Genomic DNA, 23,056 nt, shown 5'->3' with positions numbered 1-23,056 from the left:
GCCGAGAGGAAGAGCTGAGACAGGGGAAAGAGGGCCCAAACGCGCTGGAGAGGCCTGCAGTGCCAGCACAAGCCGGCAGGTGCGTGGCAAGGTGTCAGCCGCACAGGGCCATGTGGGAACCCAGACACAGCACCTGGCTCAGCCTGGGCTGGAGACCGGAAACGTTACCAGAGGGCACAAGTGAGCCAAAGCAGGAAGGCGAGGCGGGCGTCCCAGGCAGAGGCTCGGTCGTGAGGACAGCTGGGCCGGGTGGGGCGTCAGCAGGGCCTTGTCACCAGGTCCAGCCAGGCTCCAGCCCAGGGTGCTGGGGAGTGTGGAAGGTGTCGGTTCGGGGAGGAACGGGTCAGCTCTGGGGCTCTGTGGGGCTGGGAGATGGGCGGTGAGTCCAGGCAGGGCAGAGATGTGGAGAGAAGGGATAGGACTGGGGACTTGGCCGCACAGGGGTCTCCCCACGGGGAGGCTGGGACCCCCACCCACGAAGCCCCTTTGATCTCTGCCGCCCACGTTTTGCCAGCCCACGCCACCAATTCGTAAAACAGGTTGGAGCTGGAGCCGTGGGGAAAGGCGGGGGTGGCAAACAGGTTCTGAGGACCCGGAGTGGCCCGGGGCGCAGGTGCCTGGTGTCGCTCTGAGGAGGCTTTGCCCTGCTTGTCCCTGCAGGAGCGCTCCGCTGCTAGGCCCCTTCCTCTCCCTCCCGGCGAGGGAGGGGGCTGGTAGCTTCTCCAGCAGCTGTGGATAGCCAGGGAGGCCCATGGACCTGCCGGAGAGCCAGGCTGGTGGCCCTACAGCACCAAGTAGGTGGCTGGGCCCCTTTCCGCGCCAGGGGAGCGGGGGGTGAAGGGGCGCCAGGCCGCGACTCAGGGATTTGGGAGCAGTGGCTCGGGGTACCTGAACCTCCACACGGATGCAGGGTGGGAGGAAGGGAGCAGTGATGGACCGAGCGCTCCCGTGAGCCCGCCCACCTGTCTGTCCCTGGGCATGTGCTCTGGGGAGGCCAGCTGTGACAGCGGGCGCCTGTGCTGTGCCCGGGCCAAGAATGTCCTCCCGGTCCCCTGCAGCTCCCCGCCTCCCACGCCCATCGCCGCCCTGCTGCCACCTCCAGACCTTAGGGGAAACAGCGTCTGTCAGCTCTTCCCCGTCACCTCTCCCTCGCAGCCCCGACTTCTGTGTCTGCTCAGTCTCTCTCCCCACAGTGAGCTCCACAGGGCGACACTTCATTCGTTCTGGTCCCTGGTCCCTGGTCCCTGGCACAGCACTGCCCCACAAAAATGTGGGCCACATAGGTATTTTTGAACTATTTTAAAAATAAACAGCTGAAATAGTAATACTAGATACTGTTGAGCCTTATATATCCAAGCAGCGTATAGAACCAAGGCCACTTCCTCCGCTCCCTGGGCGCCCAGCAGCACAGCCTGCGTCTTTCCCCAGGCCCAGGCCTGCACGCTGGCTTCAGGATGCTTTCCGGGCGGCGCCGAGGCCAATGCCAAGGTGTGGGGACGCAGTGCCGGCTGACCAGTTAGGGGCGCCACCGAAACGTCACCTGCACCAGCAGAGGGCGTGCAGCCACCGGCAACCTCCAGGCAGGGACCGAGCCAGCTCCAGGAGGCTCCCGAAGGGAAGGGAGGGACACGCCCAGGAGGAGTGATGGAGATGGGGAAGACGTTGGGGCTGGGGGTAGGGGGGAGACGGCCCAGAGAAACACGGAGATGAAGGAGGAGGATAGGAGACCAAGGGAAAGGCACAGTGGGGCGGGGGCGGGGGGAAGGGGGGCTGAGCCAGAGAGAGAGGGAGACAGAGACACAGAGAGAAAGGAGAAGAGCAGTGACAACCTCCTGAAGGGACGGGGAATGGCGTGCCCCCAGAGCCGGCACAGCCTAGGGCTGCACAGTTCCAGGCTTGGCCGTCCCTGGTGAGCGGCCCTCGGCGAGCTAGCGGCTGCCCCCAGCTGTCCTCGGCTGGAACACAGTCTGGAAGGTCAGTTCCGGCCCTGGAGAGAGTGGGCCAGCCCCATAGCCCCTGGGGCCGAGGTCTCCGTGGATGTGATAGCGCATCTATTGAGCACCGGCTGCATACAGGCACGGTGCTCAGGTGTCTACACAGACCCTGGGAGACCCGTGAGTGGGTTCCTTCCCAGATACAGAGCTAACCCCCCAGCCCTGGCCAGAGGGATGGCCCTGCCCACCCCCACCCCCTTTTATCCAGGAGAGAAACTGACGCTCCAGAAGAAGCCATTTGGCTACACGCCCAGCTCAGTCTGACACAACAGCCCGGCTCCTGTCTGCTCCCGCTCCCCTACCAGGACCACCCTCTCTGCCCACATCTCAGGCCTCTGGCCGTGGGCTCTGTGCGAGGCCAGCCTCGCTTCTGTACGCAGGGCGGCGTGAGGTGGGGACAGACCTGGTCCCCAGGGCAGGCTGGGAGGCCGGAGATGCAGCGGTCGACATCGATCCATGCTGCCCACACTTTATCGGATTGTTCCTGGCTCCTGGCCCCCCTTCACCCTTGGGTCCTCCCAGAATCCTCTCCTCCTTGTCCTTCCCCACCCCAGCCCCCTTCTGAGCCCATTCGGGGAGTCTGGAGAGGAGAAGCAGTCTCAGTGTTCATTGTCTGGGGGCTGCACCACTGGGGTTAGATAGCAGGGAGACCCCCTGGCCTGCAAGATAGGGCCTGCCAGGGCCGTGACTCGGAGACCCTCATCCCCCACTTCCTGCCGTCCCCCTCCGGCCCCAGCGCCAGGCGGCTGAGTGGATTCCCTTCCCTCGCTGCAGAGCTGGGCCCTCCTGTCTCCTCAGGTGACCTCTGGGAGCAGCCTGAGGAGGTGAGCCCGGGGATGCTGCTCAGCTTAGAGGAGCAAATACTCAACTCCACATTCGAAGCCTGTGACCCCCAGAGCACAGGTGGGAGGGACCGCACGGGAAGGGCTGGGGAGGCAGTGCGGGGGATGCTGGGAGCTGGAGAGGCAGAGAGGGGACCAGGCTGGGGACCCTTCTGAGGCTCCTGCAAGAGCGAAGCAGGTGACTGTGCGAGCTTTAGGAAGGAACTAGGCAAGGCGATGGAGGTCTCGGAGGCTGAGGAAGACTCGGGGGGCGTTGATGGAAGAGGGGGGCTGTGGGGGCCTGGGACGGAGGAGGGAGGCAAGTGTGCACACCAGCACCGACCCTCGCCGCCGTCCTCCCTGGTGGGCCCTGTGCGGTCGGGAGGACTGGGCCCCACTTCCAGGTGAAAATGCTGACTCAGAGGAGAGGAAGGGACTTGCCCAAGGTATTGGCCCCAGGCTCTGGGACAGAGGTGCCACACGACCCGAGCCACCAGGCTCTGGCGCAGAGTGCCACACAGCCCGAGCCACCGCCCGTCCCCACCCACCACCTGCCCCTGACTCCCTCGTGACATGCTCTGTCCCAGGCACTGTGGCTGTGGCCCACGTGCTGGCCTACCTGGAGGCGGTGACGGGCCGGGGTCCCCAGGATGAGCGCCTGCAAACATTGGCCCGAAGCCTGGACCCCAGTGGGGAGGGCTCTGGGGCCACCGTGGACTTGGACACCTTCCTGGTGGTCATGCGGGACTGGATCGCTGCCTGTCAGCTGCATGGGTGAGTGCCTGCACCGCCCCTCCCTGGGGAAGTCCTTCCTGAGGTCTGCCTGCCTGCCTGCTTACTGCGGCCAGCACACATAGACCAGGGACCCGCTGTGGTTGGAACGAGACTGAGGAGAGAAGAGTGAGGGGATGGAGTTGGAAGGAGTGTGTCAGGGGTCTGAGGACAAAACGACTCAGCAGAGGAGGAGGAAGGGGCCTGGGAGGCAGAAATAAAGGGGCCTGGCAGGGCCCCTCCCCAGCCCTTCTCCAGACCCAGCCCTAGCCCCTCCGGCTTTCCCATCTGGCCCCGGGCTCTGGCCATCTGGCCTCACCTTCCTCCCCGTGGCGCCCACTCTCACCTGACCCAGGCCCCTCCTCCACCCCACAATCCCCCTGCTGGCTCAGGTCGGGAATCCGAGTGCTGCAGGGGGCTCTAAGCCTCGTGCCTTTGATTCAGGGGATTAGAGCTGGAAGAGGAGCCCGCCTCCGAGGGAGTCCTGACCTCTCAGCAGCTGCCATCTGGTGAGACTGCTATATATAGCACAGAGCAGGCAGACCCGGGGTCAGAGCGCAGGGGACTCCCACCTGGGGCGAGCAGGGCACAGGGCGCCCCCCGGGCCGCTGCGCCAGACAGAGCTGAGCGCCAGCTTTCCGCTCGTCTCTGTGATGTCCCCTCACTCTCCCCAGAGCTCGAGGGGGAGGGGCGCTGCTTTTCCCCCTAGGGGGATTATTTGCAACTTCTCTGCCCAGCACCAGCCCCGTCATAGAGCCTGCAGGGCCCTACCACCCTCCTTCCTGCTCTCTGCACCCTCGGGCCCTCCGTGCTGCAGTGCCTCACCTGCCCAGCAGGGGCCTTGGCGCACCCTGTTGTCTTCCTCATCATTCATCCTCCACAGCCCTGCAGAGGGAGAGCCCCGGCCGCCCCAGGCAAAGCCCCTCGCTCACCCACTCACAGCCCTCCCTGCCTTGCCCTTGGAGCGCCTGGCCGCAGGGAAGTGTGCCATCAGGCCGGTTGGCTCACCGTCGCACCCCCAGGGCCGCAGGCATACTGGTGGTCTGTGATGCAGTGGTCCAGCTCTGGCCGTCTGGCCTTCCCAGGACAAAACCAAACCTGCTTGACTCTCTCTTCAACCTCCTGCAGCAGGCCTGGGGGCCGGGGACAGGGAGGGAGGCTGAGGAGGGAGCGAGACAAGGCCAGGAGGAGAGGGTGAGCCTGGGGGGACTGGGCGGGTCAGAGAAGAGGGGTGGCAAAGAGGAGAGGATGGGCAGGAAGCCGGGACTGGGGGGCAGGCGAGGGGAGCCAGGCCAGCCTCGTGGCTGGTGGGTGGGGGGTGAAGGGGAGATGTGGGAGAGGAGTGGGTTTGGGGAAGTTGAGGCACTGCCCAGTGTTAATAGTAGGGAATGAGGGAGGTTGGGGCTCCCTGGGAGTCCAGCCGAACTCCAGGTGGAGATGAGCAAGAGGCCTTTGTAGTGGGTCTGACCGCCGCCTGCGGAGCCTGCGTGAGCTGTAGCCCAGGGCTCCTGGACGCCGAGGTCACAGGGAGCCAGCACCTCTCGTCTCCTTCCCCAGGAGGCCTGGAAGCTGAGGAGCCGGCCAACCTGGAGAGCTTCGGTGGCGAAGACCCCAGAGCTGAGCTGTACCTACCTCAGCCCCTCCCGTCTCCTGCCCCAGCCTGGCGCCCTCCCACCCACGGGGGGTGGGGGGCAAAGAATCTCTGTCCTGTTTCCCTTCTCCACAAGAGCCGTTTGTCCCCCGCACAGCGCCTACCTGGGCCTGGGGAAAGGAGGCAGGGGCTGTGGGCAGTGACCCCGGCCCCTCCCCGCCGCAGGCCCGCCACAGCCGACCTGCTGAGCAGCCTGGAGGACCTGGAGCTCAGCAACCGGCGCCTGGCCGAGGAGAACGCCAAGCTCCAGCGCAGCGTGGAGACGGCCGAGGAGGGCTCGGCGCGCCTGGGGGAGGAGATCCTGGTCCTGCGCAAGCAGCTGCGCAGGTGCCCACGGCCTCGGCCTCGGCCTCGGGCTGCACTCCCGCCCCGCGTCTCGCCCCGCGTTCGCCACGCGTCTTCCCCTTCCCCACGCGTCTTCCCCTTCCCCAGTCTCTTCCCACTTTTTCTTTCATTTCTCTCTGGTTCTTTCTCTGTGCTCTGTCATTTTTTTTTTTAATGAGACTTAAAAGTTTTTTCTATTTATTTTCATTTTTAAAAAAATATTTATTTATTTGAAAGGCAGAGTCAAAGAGAGAGAAAGAGACTTCCCATCCGTAGGTTCACTCCCCGAATGGCTGCAATGGCCAAGCCTGTGCCAGGCCAAAGCCAGGAGCTCAGAGCTGCTTCTGGGTCTTTTCACGTGGGTGCAGGGGCCCAAGCACTTGGGCCATCTTCTTCTGTTTTCCCGAGTGCATTAGCAGGGGGCTGGATCAGAAGTGGAGTGATCATGACACAAATTGGCACCCATATGGGATGCCACCATCACGGGCAGCTGCTTGGCCCTTTGTGCCACAGCACCAGTCCCTCATTTTCTATTTGAAAGGGAAACCAACAGATGTAGAGATGTGTTCCTTCCACTGACCACTCCCCCAGATGCCCGCGAAGTCAGGAACCAGCCTGGCCAGAGCCTGGGGCCTGGGACTCAATCCAAGTCCTTGATGCACCGCTGTGCCTCTAGGGGCACATTGAGAGGAACCTGGAACTGGAGGCAGATGTGCGACGCAGACCCAGGCGTCGCAGCGTGGGGCAGAGACACCTCGAGCAGTGTATTGGCCACGTGCCAAGTGCTCACCCATTGTCATGCTTGGTGTCAGCCTTGGTGCCCAGGTTAAGGCTTCGTCTGCTCCAGTCCCTCCCCTCCCTCCCTGTGTCTCCACCCCACCTCCCACAGCCGGGCTCTCTGAGCGGAACAGCTCCGTGCATCTCTGCCTTGCTCTGGCTCACAGAGCCCTCCCCCCCCCCCTCCCCGCATGCCCAGCACCCAGCAGGCTCTGCAGTGTGCCAAGGCTGTGGCTGAGGAGCTGGAGGACCTGAAGACCCTGGCCAAGAGCCTGGAGGAGCAGAATCGCAGGCTTCTGGCCCAGGCCCGGCAGACGGTGGGTTCTGGCCTGGGGGGCAGAGGTACCCTCCTCTTCCCCGGTGTGAGAGCAGCGGGGCTCTCACTGACTGGAGCGGGGAGGACAGAGGTCACCCAGCTTCCTCCTTCCAGGTCCCGCTCACCCCAGACTTTCCCTCAGGTCTATTTGCCACCCCTCAAGTGGCTGGAGGGCTCCGTCTCCCAGCCTGTTCTAAAACTCAGGCCCTGGTGTGTTCCCAGGGGGTGGGAAAAGGGCAATTCGGGGCCGAGGAGGGGAAGTGAAACCTTTGTCCTCTCTCTGGGGCTGGTCAGGAAAAGGAGCAGCAGCACCTGGCGGCCGAGGTGGGAACTCTTCAGGAGGAGGTGAGCTGAGACCAGCACCTGCCCCACCCAGCCCCGGCCCTCACCCCGGCTGCCCCTCTCACCCCAGCAGCCTGTCACCAAACAACCTTGAGCCTGCAGGGGAAGACCGCAGAATGAACCCAGTGAGGTCACTGTGTGACAGTGTGAGAGCTGCTGTGGCGGGCCTGCGGGCCTGTGTCCTCGCCTGGGAGGGTGGGCGGGGCGAGGTGAGGTTTAAGCTGGAGGAGCCATGTGAAGCCCTGAGTGTGAGGTGGGACGACGAAGTTCTGCTCACTGACAGCTAGCTAGCATCACCTGTGTCTTGCTATCTGTATCTGTATCTTGGTATTTTTTATAACTTTTTTGAGAGCCCTCATCCGCTGGTTCACTCCCCAGATGCTCAGAACAGCCCCCAGGTAGGGCAGCAGCTGAGCCTGGGCTCCCACATGGTGGCAGGAACCCGGTTGCCTGAGCCGTAGCTGCTGCCTGCTAGGGTCTGCAGCAGCAGGGTGTTGGAGTCGGTGCAGAGCCAGGCATCAAACCCATGCACTCCTGAGTGGGCTGCTGGCATCTCTACCCCTACCCAAGCGCCCACCTTGATACATATGTATGTATGTATGTACGTATGTATGTATGCACGTATGTGTGTACGTATGTGTATGTATGTTTGTTTGTATGTATGCACGTATGTGTGTACGTGTGCATGTATGTACGTATGTATGTACGTACATACGTGTGTATGTACACATGTATGTATATACGTATGTGTGTATGTACGTATGTATGTACATGTGTATGTGCGTACATGCATATGTATGTACGTGTGCATGTATGTATGTATGTATGTACGTATGTATGTATGCACGTATGTGTGTACGTATGTATGTATGTACGTGTGTATGTATGTACGCATGTATGTATATACTTATGTGTGTGCGTATGTACGTGTGTAAGTACGTGTGTATGCATGTACGTGTGTATATGCGTACATACATGTGTATGTGCGTACATATGTATGCATGTACGTATGTTTGTACATATGTATGTATGTGTGTATGTATGTGCATACGTGTGTGTATGTACGTATATGTGTATGTACGCATGTATGTATGTGCGTGTGTGTGTACGTGTGTGTACGTATGTGTATGTATATGTATGTACATGCATATGTATGTATGTATGTACGTATTTGAAAGGCAAAGCAACAGAGACAAAGGGACCTTCCATCTGCTGCCCTCAGCAGCCAGGGCCGGGCCAGGCCAAGGCTGGGAGCCGAGAACTCCATCCGGGTCTCCCATGTAAGTAGCAGGGACCCCCGCACTTGGGCCATCGCCACTGCCTCCCCCGTGGGGTCTCTTCCTGCACGTTAGCAGGAAGCTGGGTCTGAACCCTGGCGCTGTGATGTGGGATGCAGGCGTCCCAGGCACCCGATGTGTCGGTGCTTTTTATGGTGAGAAGAACGCGGGCTTTGAAATCAGCAGCGTTTGAATCCCATCCCCGCCGTTTATGTGGCAGGCGCCCAGGCCTCTCCGCCCCAAGGCTGAGTTTTCTTCTCGTAAGGACTGGAGAGCGGGGTTCCTGTTCTTCACAGTTGTGGGCGCTAACGGGCAGCATTTTGCCCAGGCCCTAGCAGGTCATGTGACGAGACCCAGTTCAGCTTCCCAGTTCAGTCCTTTCCGGCTGAGATAGAAAACGTTGTCTTAGTTCTTTCACACTGAAACGGAAACTCACCAATGGAGACAAACTCCGCGCCACCGCCCCGGCCCACCCCTGCCTGGAGGTGGCATCGGCGTCGCGGGAGGCCCACGCGTCATCCTCGGGCCGCAGGAGCCCGCGGCGCCTTGCCCAGCGTCTGTCCGTTCTGCTGCTCACGAAATTGATGTCCCCGGTCCCATGTGGCTCGGCCCTCGTCACCGCCCCGCCGCGTGCTGGCGTCTGCGGGGAGGCCGGCTCCGCCCGCGGATCTGCTGGCAGCCCTCACCTGGGCCTGGAGGACGTCTGGCTGCTTTGCTGCAGAAGCACCCAGCGCCTCGCGGGCCCCCCCACCTCGGTTCCTCACGCAGACATTTCTCTGCTGTCATTCCACGTCTTGGGGTCCTAAGCCCCAGCTGGCAGTGCTCCTCTGAGGCCCCCAGACTTCGCAGGGGCTCCGTGGTTCTCCGGCATCCACCCCGGTCGCCGCTCGCAGCCCAGCCGGGGCTCGGGGACGGCTCCTGGCACGTTCACAGTCTGTCACTGTCTTCTCCGACTCTCCTATACCCCTCCCTCAGCTCTACGGGCTTCTGCCCAGACCCCTGCGTCTCCCCCAGATCTTTGTCCTGCTCTCCCCTTAGCCTTCCACATACCAATCCAAAAATACTCTCTGCTCCCTGTTCTTCGTGAAACCCCCCCTGTGGCGCAGTGGGACTCTCCCGGCAGGACGCCGCCACAGTGGGCAGCGCAGAGTGATCAGAAAGGGACAGTATTCCAGGACGTCTCTAGGAACAAGGGGAAACTGGCCAGCAGACCTCCTCCCCTGCAGCTCGCTGGCTTCCAGCCACGCGGCCTCTGACAGCTCAGGAAGCTCAACACGAGGGAGCGGACGCTGAAGAGACGCGGCTTCACCCTGCAGCACGGCTGTTGCCGTAGCAAGAGGCCCTGAAAGCGGCGGTGTCGGATTGGCTTGTCTTCCTGTGGCCCCAGGGTCACAGGCGGCCGCAGGAGCTCCCACTCGGAGCAGGAGGCCATGGGCGTGGGCACCAGCAGGCGCTCTCCTGACTCTTCCTTGGAGGAAAAGTTTTCCCAGAAGCCCCCTCCCCACCCCCAGCGGACCTCTCCTGGCTCACCGGCTGGCACTGGATCAGAGAACACCCCAGCCCAGCAGAGGGCGAGGAGTGGCCTGCCCCAGCCTCTGGAATGGAGACAAGCAAACGAGAAAGGGAGAGTGGCTGCTGGCTGAGCTCTCGAATCCTCTGGGACTTCTGTCTTGTTTCACCCCAGCATGGGGCTGGGACCCGCCTCCCTCAGACGCAGGCAGTGGACGCCCAGAGGAAACAAGGAATGAGGGTGAGCGGCACCAGCCGTCCCTGCCTCTCCCTCCTGGAGGCCTCTCCCAGATCTAGGGCCTGGAGCAGCGCTGGGTCTGTCCAGGCGCTCCGCTCGCTAGCGAGCTATTCTGGGTTCCCTCGCTGCAGCTGGAGATTGAGAGCTCACGTTACAGGAGGATAGTGCTGGAGTACCAGGAGCTCCAAGGCCCAGGCCGCCTCCCTCGGAGACCGCAGCGCTGGCTCGGGTTACTGCGGAGGGGGCGGGAGCAGCTGAGTAACCGTGCCCCTGCCGAGCGGCCCAGGCTCTGGCGCCAGATCCCTACCAGGTGGACAGATGTTGACACAGCACTCCTGCCCGTCCTTTGCCCGCCCTTCACCTGGCAGCCCAGGCCGGCTGAGACCGAGGAGGAGCTGGCTGGCGCGGGGAGGAGTGGCCTTGGCCTCCCCTGGGTGCCTGGAGGAGGGGTGTGGTGGAAGGCCAGTGACGGCCTTGCTTCCAAACTCACGGCAGCATAGCCTTGGCCTTTGGTGCCCAGAGGCCTCGGGCATGTTCTTCTGGGGTCTCACCCCGCTGCTTTCCCAGACGACTTCCCTGTCTTTGGAGATTCAGCCCAGGCGCCGCCCACAGTGGCCAGGCCGGAGGCCTCAGCACCGCCTCCCGCGTTGTGCTCAGCTGCACCTGCTAGTCAGGAGCGCCCTGTGGCCACGTGAAGCCGGTCCCCTTCCCTGGCCTGTTCTCCCCCAGGGCTGCGTCTGGCGCTGAGGAGAGTCTGAGGTTCCGAATGCAGGATCTGGAATCGCACGCGCTGGGGTCCGAATCCACCTGCTCACCGTGCGGCCTTGGCCACGTTTCTTAGCCTGTGCTCAGTGTCCTCTGTGCGGCTGAGGGTGGTGATTCCGTGAATAGTTAGGACAGCGGGCACAGCACCCCCAGAAGTCTTCTCACCAAAAAGTCAAACTGGGGTCTGGACGAGCCCCTAGGTCGCTCAGTCACAGGAAGTAATGACGAAGAGAAACCCAGCAAAGGTCGCCGCGCCACGGAGAATGGGGTCAGTAACTGGCCTCCCTGGGACAAGTGACCTGCCTGCTTCACACCAGGATGAGCGCGAAGGGGCAGAGAAGTCACTGTGAGATGGAAAGAAATGGAACCCTTCAGCCGAAAGCCATGGAGGGCCTTCTGTGGCTCCTCACTCGAACAAACCAACTGTACAAAGACATCTGTGGGACAATCACACCAGGAAGCTCAAGCTAGGTACGGGATGAAGCCAGGAAGTTGTGGATCCCGATGACGGTGATCCTGGAATTGTGGAAGCGAGTCCTCAAACAGGAGATCAGTGCCGAGGGGACTGCAGGGGAAGTGGGTGACTGGGACGTGCTTCACAATAACCGCGTCAGGCGTGCAGTTAGCCCAGCAGATAGACACCGCCGCAGGGGCCGGCGCTGTGGCCTCGCGGGTAAAGCTGCCACCTGCGACGCCTGCATTCCATGTAAGCGCCGGTTCATGTCCCAGCTGCTCCGCCTCTGATCCAGCTCCCTGCTATGGCCTGGGAAAGCAGTAGAAGATGGCCCAAGTGTTTGGGCCCCTGCTTCCCATGTGAGAGACCTGGATGAAGCTCCTGGCTCCTGGCTTCGATTGGGCTCATCCCTGGCTGTTGTGGCCCTCTGGGGAAGTGAACCAGCGGATGGAAGATCTCTTTCTCTCTCTGTCTGTTCGCTCTCTGTAACTCTGACTTTCAAATAAATAAACAAGTATTTTTAAACAGACACCAGTTCAGGTGCCCGCACCCCTGGGTTTGATGCCAGCCCTGGCTCCTGACTCCAGCTCCCTGTGACAGTGGTCCCAGTAACTGAGTTTCCAGCACCCAGTGGAGACCTGCACTGAGCTCCCTGCGCCCTGCCGCAGCCTGACCCGAGCCAGCCTTCGTGGGCATTGGGGGAGTGAGCGAGCCAGCAGATGGGAGCGCTTTGGCTCCCTCTGTGTCTGCCTCTTTGCCTCTCAAATAACTAAATAAAGTTTTAAATAAGCAGGGCAGGCCTTTGGTTTAATGGTTAAGATGCCACTTGGGACACTGCATCCCGTCTCAGAGCCCCTGGGTTCAAGTCTCCCTGACAGCTTCTACTTCCAGCCCCCTGCTAGTGTGCACCCTGGGGCCAGTGCTTGGATCCCTGCTGCCCCCAGGCTGAGTTGCTGGCTCACTTCAGCCTGGCCTGCTGTAGCTGCTGCAGGCGTCTGGGGAGTGACTCAGCAGCTGGATCTTCGTCCCTGTCTCTCTGCCTCCCAATAAACAAGGAGGAACATAAAATAAAATTCTCACACACATATACATGAGGGGGTTCAAAAAGCTCATGGGAATGAGTGTTATGAGGACTGCATAGATCTCAAACATTGTTCACACCAAACTAAACAACTTTTTATAAAAACCTTGAGAGAGAGATCCCATCCCACAGCCCACTCCCCTGGTGCTTGAAGTGGTCTTATCCAAAGCCAAGGGCTAGGAACCCAACCCAGGGCTCCCAGGTGGTGCCAGGAGCCCAGTTACTGGAGCTGTCACTGCTGCCTCCCGGTCTGCACCTGCAGGAAGCCTGAGGCACGGAGCAAACCCAGGAAGCGAATGTCTTAACGGTGGCATCTTAACCACTGGGCCAAGTGCCCGCCCCAAACTGGTACAAACTGGGAATTCCATCTTCCCGTGAACACGTTGGAGACCTCTCGTGCATGTATGTTATCTATCAAGCATTTGATGTTTGCCAGGAAAACACACTGGCTGTTTTATGCTCATCAACATGGAGGTATTGGAGCCACCACCAGTGTGACCGGGGCCAACCTTCTGGACCTCTCTGTGCCCGAGTTATCTTTTAAAATGGGGGATAAAGAGGCTGGCGCTGTGGCACAGTAGGCTCCACCTGTGGTGCCAGCATCCCATAGGGGTACCAATTCTAGTCCCAGCTGCTCCTCTTCCAATCCAGCCCTCTGCTATGGCCTGGAAAAGCAGTGGAAGATGGCCCACGTCCTTGGGCCCCTGCAACCATGTGGGAGACCCGGAGGAAGCTCCTGGCTTCGGATCAGCCCAGCTCCAGCCATTGCAGTCATTTGAGATGTGAACCAGCGGATGGAAGATCTCTCTTTGTCTCAGTCTCTCCCTCTCTCTGTAACTCTGCCTTTTAAATAAATAAATAAATAAATATTAAAAAAAAAAAAAACCAGCCAGGGCCCCTCTAGGAAGGCTGCACGCGCGTTCGGCAAACGTCAGCTGTTCGCTAGAGCAAATGTCAGAGGCCTTTTCTTCCAGAACGGGAAGCTGCTGGCCGAGCGGGACGGAGCGAAGAGGAGGAGCGAGGAGCTGGCCACGGAGAAGGACGCTTTGAAGGTGCTGCCCCTCCCTGGCACCTGGCACCTCCCCAGCATCCCCAGGGCCATGTTCACCACCTCGGGTTTCAGCCACCATGGCTGCTGAGAGCAGGGGTCTTCCATAGAGCTCAAGCCGTCAGGCTGGTGAGGCCGCCCACACGGCTCGGCTGAGACCCCTTGGTTGTGGCTGACGGCCAGGGATGCCGTGGGAGGTCGGGGCTGGGGAGGTCAGGGCTGAGGGGAGTCCCGGAGGCCGGACAGACGGACGGACTCTTCCCTGGCAGCGGCAGCTCTACGAGTGTGAACGCCTCATTTGCCAACGCGACGCCGTCCTCTCCGAGGTGAGGGGCCGGGGAGGGGGACAGGTTTGCCTGCCTTGGTCACCTGCCTGGTCCGTCACAGTCAGACGGGAAGTCCTGCCTGGGTCTGACCCCCGGCTTCCCCGGGTCCCGGATGTGGCCCTGCAGGATGAGGAAGTCCCTCTGCCTGTACTGTCCCTCAGGCCCTAGCCTGTCCCCCCAGTGCCCCTGCCAGTGCCCAGCAGCAGCAGCTCCCCTGCCTCTGGGGAGTGGGCCCTGCTCACGGGCTTTGGGCTCCCCCAGCGCACGAGCCACGCAGAGAGCCTGGCCAAGACCTTGGAGGAGTACAGGACGACGACCCAGGTAACGGGCTGCCCTCGCACTCTCCGTGCAGGGTCTGGACTCGCTGCCCCTCCCCGGGGCCCCTCTCTGCCTCCAGGTCTTCTGTGTCCACGTCCCCCATGCCCGCTGTGTCACTGTTCTCCCACTCGACCCTCCCCATGCCTGTTCTCTCTCTTCCTGCTCCTTCCCTCCCTCCCTCTGCGCCCTGTGCCTCTCTGGCTTTGGTTCAGCGTCAGCCTCCGTGGGCGACTCCTGCTGGGTGGCTGTGGGCAGCGAGTCTGCTGCCGTCTGTGTCTCGCTTCCCCACGTCTCTGCCTGGGCCGCCTCTGCTTGCCCTGGCGGCAGCTCCCCTGTGCATCCCTCCCGGCGCCCTGGCTCCGGCTCCCTGAGGCTCTGTCACCGCCTTCTTCCCGCAGCTCCCAGGCACATGCCGGGGAGGATCCTGGAAGAGGAACCTGGCAGTGGGGGGAGGCGGGGGAGACCCGAGCCAGGTGTTCCCCACCGCCTCCTATGCAGGAGCTGAGGCTGGAGATCTCACACCTAGAGCAGCAGCTGAGTCAGAGCCACGAGGGGCCGGATGAGTGAGTGGACGTGAACGGGAGGAGGCGGGAGGGAGCCCAGCGTGGCTGGCTGGCGGGCGGCAGGCGTCTGGAGCGGCCTCCCCCTCCCGACTGTGTGGCCAGGCTGCTCCCAGGGGCCCAGGGGAGAGGAGTGGACTGGACCACGCCGCTGCCTCCGTCACTGGGCCTGGAGATCGAGGCCATCCAGCAGGTGGGTTTAGCATCTTCGGAAAACACCGGAAGCCACCAAGGCAGAAATTCTAGACATCTCCCCGCCTGGCCCCTCGCACAGGCCTGGCCTGTGGCCCCAGAGCTCTGGGCAGCTGGCCTCAGGGAGCCCCTCGTCTTGCTGCACCCCCGGCTCCACTCTCTCCTCACTCTCTTACCCTCACGTCTCTGCCCCAAGCTGTGGCCAGCAGAGGCCCATCTCTGACCCGGCCCTGCCTCACCCTGCCCTGTCCCTACTCCCCAGCAGTGGCCATCTTTTTTTTTTTTTTTTAAGATGTATTTATTTATTTGAAAGTCAGAGTTACACAGAGAGAAGGCGAGGCACCGAGACAGGTCCTCCGTCCACTGGTTCACTCCCCAAATGGCTGCAGTGGCTGGAGTTGAGCCAATCCAAAGCCAGAACCCAGGATCCACTTCTTCCAGGTCTTCCACACAGGTGCAGGGGCCCAAGGACTTGGGTCATCTTCTACTGCTTTCCCAGGCCACAGCAGAGAGCCGGATCGGAAGTGGAGCAGCTGGGACTCGAACAGGCGCCCACATGGGATGCCGGCACTGCAGGCGGCAGCTTTACCCGCTACGCCACAGCACCGGCCCCGTGGCCATCTTTCTCTCAGTTCATCTCTGACCCAGTCCTTGGTCCTGGCACCATGCCCTCCCTGCTCTGCTCCTTCCCCTCCCCACACCAGCCTCATCGGCCCTCTCCCCAGGCCTGGCCTGTATGCACCTCCTACGTCATCTCCTGCCCTGGCCTGGCCCCCCCTCACTTCAGAACCAACTTCTGCTCCCCAGAAACAGGAAGCGGCGGACCTCTGCAGCCCCCTGTGTGGGGTGCGGCCCTGGGAGGAAGCCATGAGTTGGATGGAGGAGGACGCTGGGTTTCCACCTGAAGCCCCACCCGGGGACCCGGTGAGCACTGAGCGGGGCTGGGGCACAGGAGTCCAGCGGCTGGGAAAGGGGCCCCCGGGGCCGGCCCTTTGCCCACACCTCTGCCTGCTCCCCTCAATGAGCAAGTGCTGGCTGAGGGCGCACATGAGGGCCACCTCGCCCAGGGCCTCACCTGCCCGGGAGGCAGACACGAGCAAGGCACCAGGCCAAGGCGCTGTGGCTGCTTTTGAGAAAATCCTGCCAGGAGTAGACTCACATCAACAAGAAACGATCCGCTCCAGGATCCACCTTACTCAGATCTGTGCACCCTCAGGGTGGGCTGAGTGTGAGGCACTGTCGAGAAAACCTAGGGCCGGCGCCGCGGCTCAACAGGCTGATCCTCCGCCTGCGGCGCCGGCACACCGGGTTCTAGTCCCGGTCGGGGCGCCGGATTCTGTCCCGGTTGCCCCTCTTCCAGGCCAGCTCTCTGCTATGGCCCGGGAAGGCAGTGGAGGATGGCCCAAGTGCTTGGGCCCTGCACCCCATGGGAGACCAGGAGAAGCACCTGGCTCCTGGCTTCGGATCAGCGCGGTGCGCCGGCCACAGCGGCCATTTGGGGGTGAACTAACGGAAGGAAGACCTTTCTCTCTGTCTCTCACTGTCCACTCTGCCTGTCAAATAAAATAAAAATAGAAAGAAAGAAAGAAAGAAAGAAAGAAAGAAAGAAAGAAAGAAAGAAAGAAGCCTCAGCCGCCCCGTGAGCCCTTGAGCTCAGCCCCAGCCCCTGCCCTGCGACTGCAGCTGACGTCAGCTCAGTGTCCACTGAGACCCGGGTGAGCATCCGTGTCAGACGAGCCCTCCTCTCTGCTTGTTCTCCTCTACCTGAGAGGGTGAGACGGAGGTCTCCATCCGCTGGTTCACTCCCCAGACGCGGGCAGAGCAGCCAGGGCTGGGTCCGGCTGAAGCCAGCAGCCAGGAGCTCCATCCAGGGCTCCCACGCACTTGAGCGACGCCTGCTGCTCCCCAGGGAGCGCGTGGGCGGGAAGGGCACCTGCTGCTCCCCAGGGAGCGCGTGGGCGGGAAGCTGGGTCAGAAGCGGAGCAGCTGGGAGCGCAGCCCGCACTCTGACATGGGGTGCAGGCAGCCTAACCCGCCGCACCTCTGCACCTGCCCTAAAGAGTCCTCTTTTAAAGAAAAATCGTGGACAGCTCTGTAAACAGTACTGTGTCACCACGAGGACACCACTGTGTCCGCCGTCCTTAGAGGGGAAATGCACCCCTCTGGGTCGCGAGCAGCGCTTGTTTGCTTTCTCCTTGAACCCTCCCACGACGTGTGTGAGGCAGACACCCTCACCCCTCTCCCTCTCCCTGGGAGAAACAGATCACGCGTCCCTCGCTTAGCACTGGGGGAGCACTGCCCCCCCCAGAGGCCCCGTCAGGTAGATTTTCTGTAGCTTTTCTGCCTGGAGCTCGCCGGTGCCCCCGAGGGACGAGCCTGTGAGAGGCCAGACTGACCTGGACTGACCTGGGCCTCGGTGCCGTTTGCACGGGGCGCAGGGGGCATAGAGCTGAGTCACAGGGCCGGGCCTTTGTGCCCAGGGCCTGATGGGGGATCGTGCTTCTCTCTGTAGAACCCCAGGTTGTGGACAGGACCGGGTAGGGGCGGTTATGGGTGTAGAAGGATCCCTCTGGGACCACGGAAAGGGCGCACAAGAGGCCAGAAGGGATGGAGCCTGAGCCTGGTCATAGTCCCGGGATGGAGAAAGAGGAGCGGGCAGGAAGAATCGAGGTCGGAGGACAGGGCTGGGGACGGACAGGCTGCTGGGGGTCACTGGGAGGGCGGAAGAGGCGCTGCTGGCCTCACGCCCTCCGGGGTGGGACGCCCGAGGGACACCCAGGGGCCACCTGCAGGCAGCAGTGCCCATGGGGCGCGGGCAGAAAACAGTGTCGAGTGGATCCCTGTGGCCGAGGCGTCTCCAGACAAAACCAGTGCCTGGTCCTTCGGAGGGGCGGGGGGAACCAGCCCAGGATCGGGAGCCCGGGAGGGGAAGGCAGGTGGACGGGAAGCTCCTGGGGGCCCAGGCCAGTGTGGGAGATGTGTGGGACGTCCCGGGGCACTGGGGCTTGGGGGACCTGGCCCGGGCCCTGCTGCAGGGTCTTGGTGGAGTTGAGGACAACCAGCGGGTCTGGCTTCTGCCCCCAGGGGCTGACGAAGAGGAAGGTGGTGCATGTGTGCCCAGGTTGCAGCTCCAGGGCCCTTTGGGTGTGGGGTCTGGAATCAGGGAGAGCAGGCACCGTTAGGGCAGGAGCCCACGGAGCGGGGTTTGCCTGGGAGGAGAGGGGAGACCTGACCCTCTCGTTTCCACAGAGCAGCCGCCGGTCAGAGCCAGCGAGCTCTGGAGAAGGACCGCAGGAGCCGGCCGTGTGGTGAGGAGCTTGGTGCCCACTGGGCCATCCCCCTGCCTCAGAGTGACGCTCACGTCAGACAGAAGGAGCGACCCTGGGCCCGTGGAGCAGGCGATGAGGCAGCGCTGGCCAGGCCCGGACCCTTCCTGGGGAGCTGTGGCACCTGAGCCCGCCTTTGGGGGAGGCCACGCCTGGGTGGGGCGCTGCCGGGCTCTGAGCAGGGAGACGGGGAGACCGGGCCGCTCAGCTCCCTCAGCCCCCGAGTGTGTCTGCAGTGTCCTGGGACCCTGGGCCATGGAAGACCACGCAGGGCACGCGGCCTGAGCTCACATCGCGGCGGGGCTGGTGTGCGGGACTGGCTGTGAGACCCTAGCCCTGCACCCGTGCAGTGGTTGTGAGGCCGTGGCCAGGCCTCCAGGACAGAGGAGGCACTGGGTGTCTGCGCCCCCCTCCTCCCGAGCCCCGGCCCCGCTGGTTTCCTGCGGAGCCTCCCTCTCCCCTGCTTCAGGCCGGGCTGTAGCAAATAATGAGGCTGCCTGACGCGGCCTGTAATTGGACTTGTCTGGAAGAGCGGAGATGGGGCGGGCTGGGGCCTCTGGACCCATGACCTACTCCTGCGTCACCAGGGAACGGAGGGGAGAGGGGCCGAGCAGCCGCGGGGGCGAGGGCTGGGGCCAGTTTAGCTTCTGGAGGCCGGGCAGAGAAGCTGGGGTGAGAGGTGGTGGCCCCCTCAGGTGGCTGGGGGTGAGAGCCCGGCTGTGCGTGCAAGTGGAGGACTGACTGCCCCCAAGTGAGACGCCCCAGGGATTCGCACCGCTGCAATGTGACCAGGCAGAGGCTGGGGGCCCACACTGGATCCCTTACGGGGTGGGGGGTAAAGGCAGTGCTGCATCCCCAGAGGGAGCCGGGGCTGGGGCTGAGGCTCCCCAGGGGGTATTTGGGCCATGCAGCTTGAGGCCTGTGCCCCTGCAGGGGCATTTCAGGGACATCTGGGAGCCTGGGAGGGCCAGCAGCCAGGGGTCTGCACAGCTTAAAGAAAGGGTGTGGGAGGGGGGTGGAGTCAGGGTGGGGGGTTCTGAGCTGGGTCCCCAAGAAGACCCCGCAAGACTGAGACTCGCTGACAGTGGCCACGCCCAGTAGGCCGGGGTGGGGAGGGCAGCTGCACCGGCCTGGTCTGGGAGAGGTGGGAGTCCCTGGGGCATCGGCTGCGAAAGCCAATCTTCTGCTGAGGGGGCTTTCGCTTTTGGGAGTCACAGACTGTTTTGAGAATTTGGTAGAAATTTCCCCCAAAATAAACATGCAGGACGCCCCAAGGCTGCCCCTGGAGCCCAGTGTCTGCGATTCCCTGCTCTGAAGGCCCCCTCCCCCACCGCGTCTCAGGCAGGGGGGAGAGGGGGAGGGGATGCATGTTGCATTTTGTTGGCCCCCAGGTTGCCCAGAAGCGAGGAGGAAGAGGAGGCGGTGGAGAGCCGGGTCACGGTAGGCAGTCCCCGGCACCCTTCCCGTCCTCGGCCACGCCAGGCCCAGGAAGCTGACGCGGCCGTCCCTCACCCCCACTCTTCCGGAGCAGAGAGAAAAATCGTTTGGCCAAGAAATAACAAGGCCCTTGCTGTTGCTAATGAGAGTGGATGGTGAGCCGGGGGGAGGCCTGGAAGCCAGTGGGCGGCCTGCGTGTTCCCAGGGGACCCCCCAGCCCCACACACTGGGCTGCACAGACGCAACTGCACCCCCGGATTGCATAGATGACGCGCACCTGCACCCACACACGGGAAGGGGCTGGCCCTCAGAGCCCGCCAGGGCAGAGCGCTGGCCGCTCCCCTGCCTGGAGGCTCCAGCTGTGAGGCCGACAGGAAGGGGGACGAGCCAGGTGAGGGGTCTGCGGGTGCTCCGCTCCGAGGGAGGCGCCGGCGGTGGTCTCTGCCTGACCCTGCCAGACCCTGGCGGGCACGTGGGCCTCTCAGGTCCAAACTGTCCAAGATGGCTGCCCTTGAGAAGCTTAGCCTGCCCGCTCCGGCTGTGCCGCACTCCCTTCCCTGAGGCCGGGGCTCCACCCCGGCAGCTTGCAGGAGGGGGATGCGGGCTAAGTTCCACCTCATACAGGACCTGGTTCCACTGGCACAGGGGGTGGCAGCGTGGAGATAGTGGTTGAGATTGGTGTTCCAAGGGGCTTTTGGTTAATAATTGTATTTGTTAGAGACAACTCCCACCCACTAGTGACTCCCCAAGTGTCTACGGCAGCCTCAGCCGAGGCTGAAGCCAGGAGCTGGGAACTCCATCCAGGTCTCCCACGTGGGCAGCAGGGACCCGAGTACTTGAGCCATGCCCAGTGTATCCCCGGGTGTGCGTTAGCAGGAAGCTGAAATTGGGAGCAGAGCCGGGATTCAAACCCAGGCACTACTGGGTCGGGGCAAGCCAAGCGGTGATTCAGCTGCTGTGCCAAAGGCCTGCCCCCGGTGCCCGCTTGTATTTATTACCGTCATTGTTGTCACCATCATCCGCGAGCCCTCCCAGAGAGACAAGGCGGAGGAGCGGCCAGGGGCCTGGGCCTGGCCCTGGAGGAATCTTCGGGGCTTCTCGTGGAGCGCCTGCCGGCTCCGTCCGGGGCGTCTCGTGGAGCGCCCGCCGGCTCCGCCCGCCCGGGGCCTCTCCTGGAGCGCCCGCCAGCTCTGGCACAGGCAGGTCAGGACTGAGGGGCCGTCGCTGCCCTGAGCCCAGCACAGGGACGGCCGTGCAGGACCAGGTCTCTGCCCCCGGGGGCTTGGATCCTTCTGGACTCGGACGGGAGCGCGCTCCCCTGCCTGGAGGGACCGTGTGCCAGGACCTGTCCGGAGCCGTCTTCTCCTTTTTTCCTGTTTGCTTGCTTGCTTGTGTGGGGTTTTTGTTTGTTTTTTGGTTTTTTACTTTTTGCCTGCGGTTTGCTCATTGAGTCTCCGCATTAACCCTATGGCGCGGGGACTGTCGTCATCATCCCTGGCTGGAGGCGGGGAAGTGAGCCCTGGACAGGTGGTGACACTAGGGGACCCAGCGGAGGCTGGCAGAGCAGCGGGTCCGTGTCCTGCCGCCTCCTCTGTCCAATGGGCTGGCCTGAGGGCCTCTCCCAGCCCAGGGCCAGGGCCTCAGCCGTGTCCTCTGTCTTCCCAGGCTGCTGCCCCTGTCTCTGGAGACTCCCCAGGAGGCCCTGCTGAGAGGTAACACGACCGACCCCTGAGGCCGGGGAGGGGCTTGGGGCATGGAAGAGGCCCAGAAGAGGCCCGGTGGAGATGCCCGCCCCTCTCTCTGGCCAGCAGCCCTGCCGAGCCGGGACTCCAGCAAGCCCTGGTGCCTGTGATAAAGGAGCTGGTCCCAGACCGGAGGCGACCCCGGGGCCAGCTCTGCCTGCGCCCCCAGCAGCTCAGGTGCGCCCCACACATCTCAGGAGGCGGGAGGCGGTCAGGCACGGGGAGATCATGTGTGAGCCCTCTCTCGCCTCCCCGCCAGGGTTGCCCGGCACCCGCTGGTCCCAGCCCCAGTCTTGGGTCTGCTGCTGCTGCTGCTGCTCTCAGTCCTGCTGCTGGTCCAGTCCCCGGCCCCCACGTGGCCCCACCTCCAACTCTGCTACCTCCAGCCCCCGCCAGTGTGAGGCGCCCAGGGCTGTCTCTGTCTCGTCCTGTTGGTTGAGTTTACCCCAAATACAGCTGGGGATCCCCGCCCCTGTTCTGTTTGCATGTGAAGTCTCGGTTTTTAATGTTGGCGGCTGATTCTCCACCACAGCCGGACACAGCCCACGAGGGCCCGGTGAGGCCTCCCCCGAGGGTTCCTTCCTCAAAACCCAGTGTGGAGGGAGGAGGGCGGCTGTGGGCCCGGTGCGGGGGACTCCAGGTTCTCCGGCCTCCCCGATGCTCCAGAGACGCGAGGAGGCGGGAACACACCCTTCTTTTCACTAGGCCTTCCCGGGGCTGCTGGCGGCCGTCCTAGCTGCAGGGGAGGCTGGGAGACCAAGTAGGACCAGACAAGCCCCTGCCAGGGGACTGGTTCAGGTGACCCAGACACAGGCACGGGGTCACAGCGCTGAGGTTATAAACCCCTCCCGCCCTGAGAAAGGCTGCGGAGAGAAGAGGGGAAGAGACGAGTCCGAGAGCCCCGGAGAAGAGCACTATGGGTCACTGCTGTCTCGAAGGGTTGAGGGTCGGTGCCACAGGCAGGGGAACGGTGTCGCGGGCAGAGTCTGAAGCCTGGGTGCTGAGCCCGAGGGAGACGGGGGGGTGGGGTGGGTACCCAGCGCTCTGCTCCTGGGATTTAGAGCTGGGGGTGGCTGTAGCACAGAGGGCTGAGCCACTGCGTGCGACCCTGTCAGTGCAGCCTGGAAGGCAGCGATGACGGCCTGGGCCTGGCACTCATGGTGGAGACGCTGAGGGGCTCCGGGCGCCTGGTTTCAGCCTGACCCAGCCCGGCTGCTGCAAGCAGGTACCCAGTGAGCCAGGGTGAATGAGAGGCTCTCTTTCGCCCTCCCTCCCCGCACCCCATCTCTCTGCTTTCAAAGTGGCTGAAAATAAGAAACATTTTTAAGTAAAAAAATAAAAGATTTATACGCAAGGAAAGATTTGGGGCTGAGCGTGGTGGGAAATAGAAGAGAGGGGCGAGACCCCTGACGGATTTGCACTTCATTCCCAACCCCCACAGCAGGGCGGGCAGGGGAGGCAGAGCTAGCTGTGGTGGGAAGACCTCCTGGGCCCTCCCCAGAAAGTGAAGGGGGTGGGGCTGCAGGCCAGGGGGCGGGGAGGAGCCTGGGGCTTTGGTCCAGGTGGGAGGGGATGAGGCCTGACCTGGGCTGGGTGTGGACAGAAAGGCGGGGATGGGCAGAGGCTGGGCTGGAGACGGACAGGAGGAGGGAGGGGTGAGGGGAGCACCTGCGGCCCGAGCCGGTGACTGACAGCCCCAGGACGGGCCCCAGGACCAGCGGGTTTGGGGCCTGGACCCCGATCCTGAGCCCTAAGCTCCCACTCGGGGGCAGCGCTGGATTCTGCAG

The 23,056-nt window shown here is 62.8% G+C and overlaps 1 protein-coding gene across 1 annotated transcript; it reads left to right on the top strand.

Moving 5' to 3' along the window:
* Positions 1-729: 729 nt before the first annotated feature.
* On the top strand, positions 730-21,670 carry KASH5 (KASH domain containing 5). The gene is made up of 19 exons (XM_062175910.1): positions 730-794; positions 2,793-2,897; positions 3,403-3,589; positions 4,031-4,095; positions 5,144-5,210; positions 5,403-5,564; positions 6,538-6,655; positions 6,949-6,999; positions 13,295-13,372; positions 13,638-13,694; positions 13,956-14,015; positions 14,511-14,575; positions 14,678-14,765; positions 15,572-15,688; positions 18,014-18,072; positions 19,482-19,530; positions 21,193-21,239; positions 21,339-21,446; positions 21,529-21,670. The coding sequence occupies exons 1-19, from the start codon at positions 752-754 to the stop codon at positions 21,668-21,670; spliced, it is 1,668 nt and encodes a 555-aa protein (XP_062031894.1). The 5' UTR covers positions 730-751.
* Positions 21,671-23,056: the final 1,386 nt, after the last annotated feature.

This window comes from Lepus europaeus, chromosome 19 (assembly GCF_033115175.1).
Source record: "Lepus europaeus isolate LE1 chromosome 19, mLepTim1.pri, whole genome shotgun sequence".
In the NCBI taxonomy this organism is placed as follows: Eukaryota; Metazoa; Chordata; class Mammalia; order Lagomorpha; family Leporidae; genus Lepus; species Lepus europaeus.
Note: the sequence above shows the minus strand (reverse complement) of the source record. Positions and strands in the feature narration are given on the sequence as shown.

Bases quoted from the DNA above. Each gene is read 5' to 3' on its own strand.
- KASH5 (XM_062175910.1), top strand. From the start codon at position 752: ATGGACCTGCCGGAGAGCCAGGCTGGTGGCCCTACAGCACCAA. The intron at 14,576-14,677 runs GTGAGTGGACGT...CTGTGTGGCCAG, and splicing joins AGCCACGAGGGGCCGGATGA to GCTGCTCCCAGGGGCCCAGG. The intron at 18,073-19,481 runs GTGAGGAGCTTG...GTTGGCCCCCAG, and splicing joins CCGCAGGAGCCGGCCGTGTG to GTTGCCCAGAAGCGAGGAGG.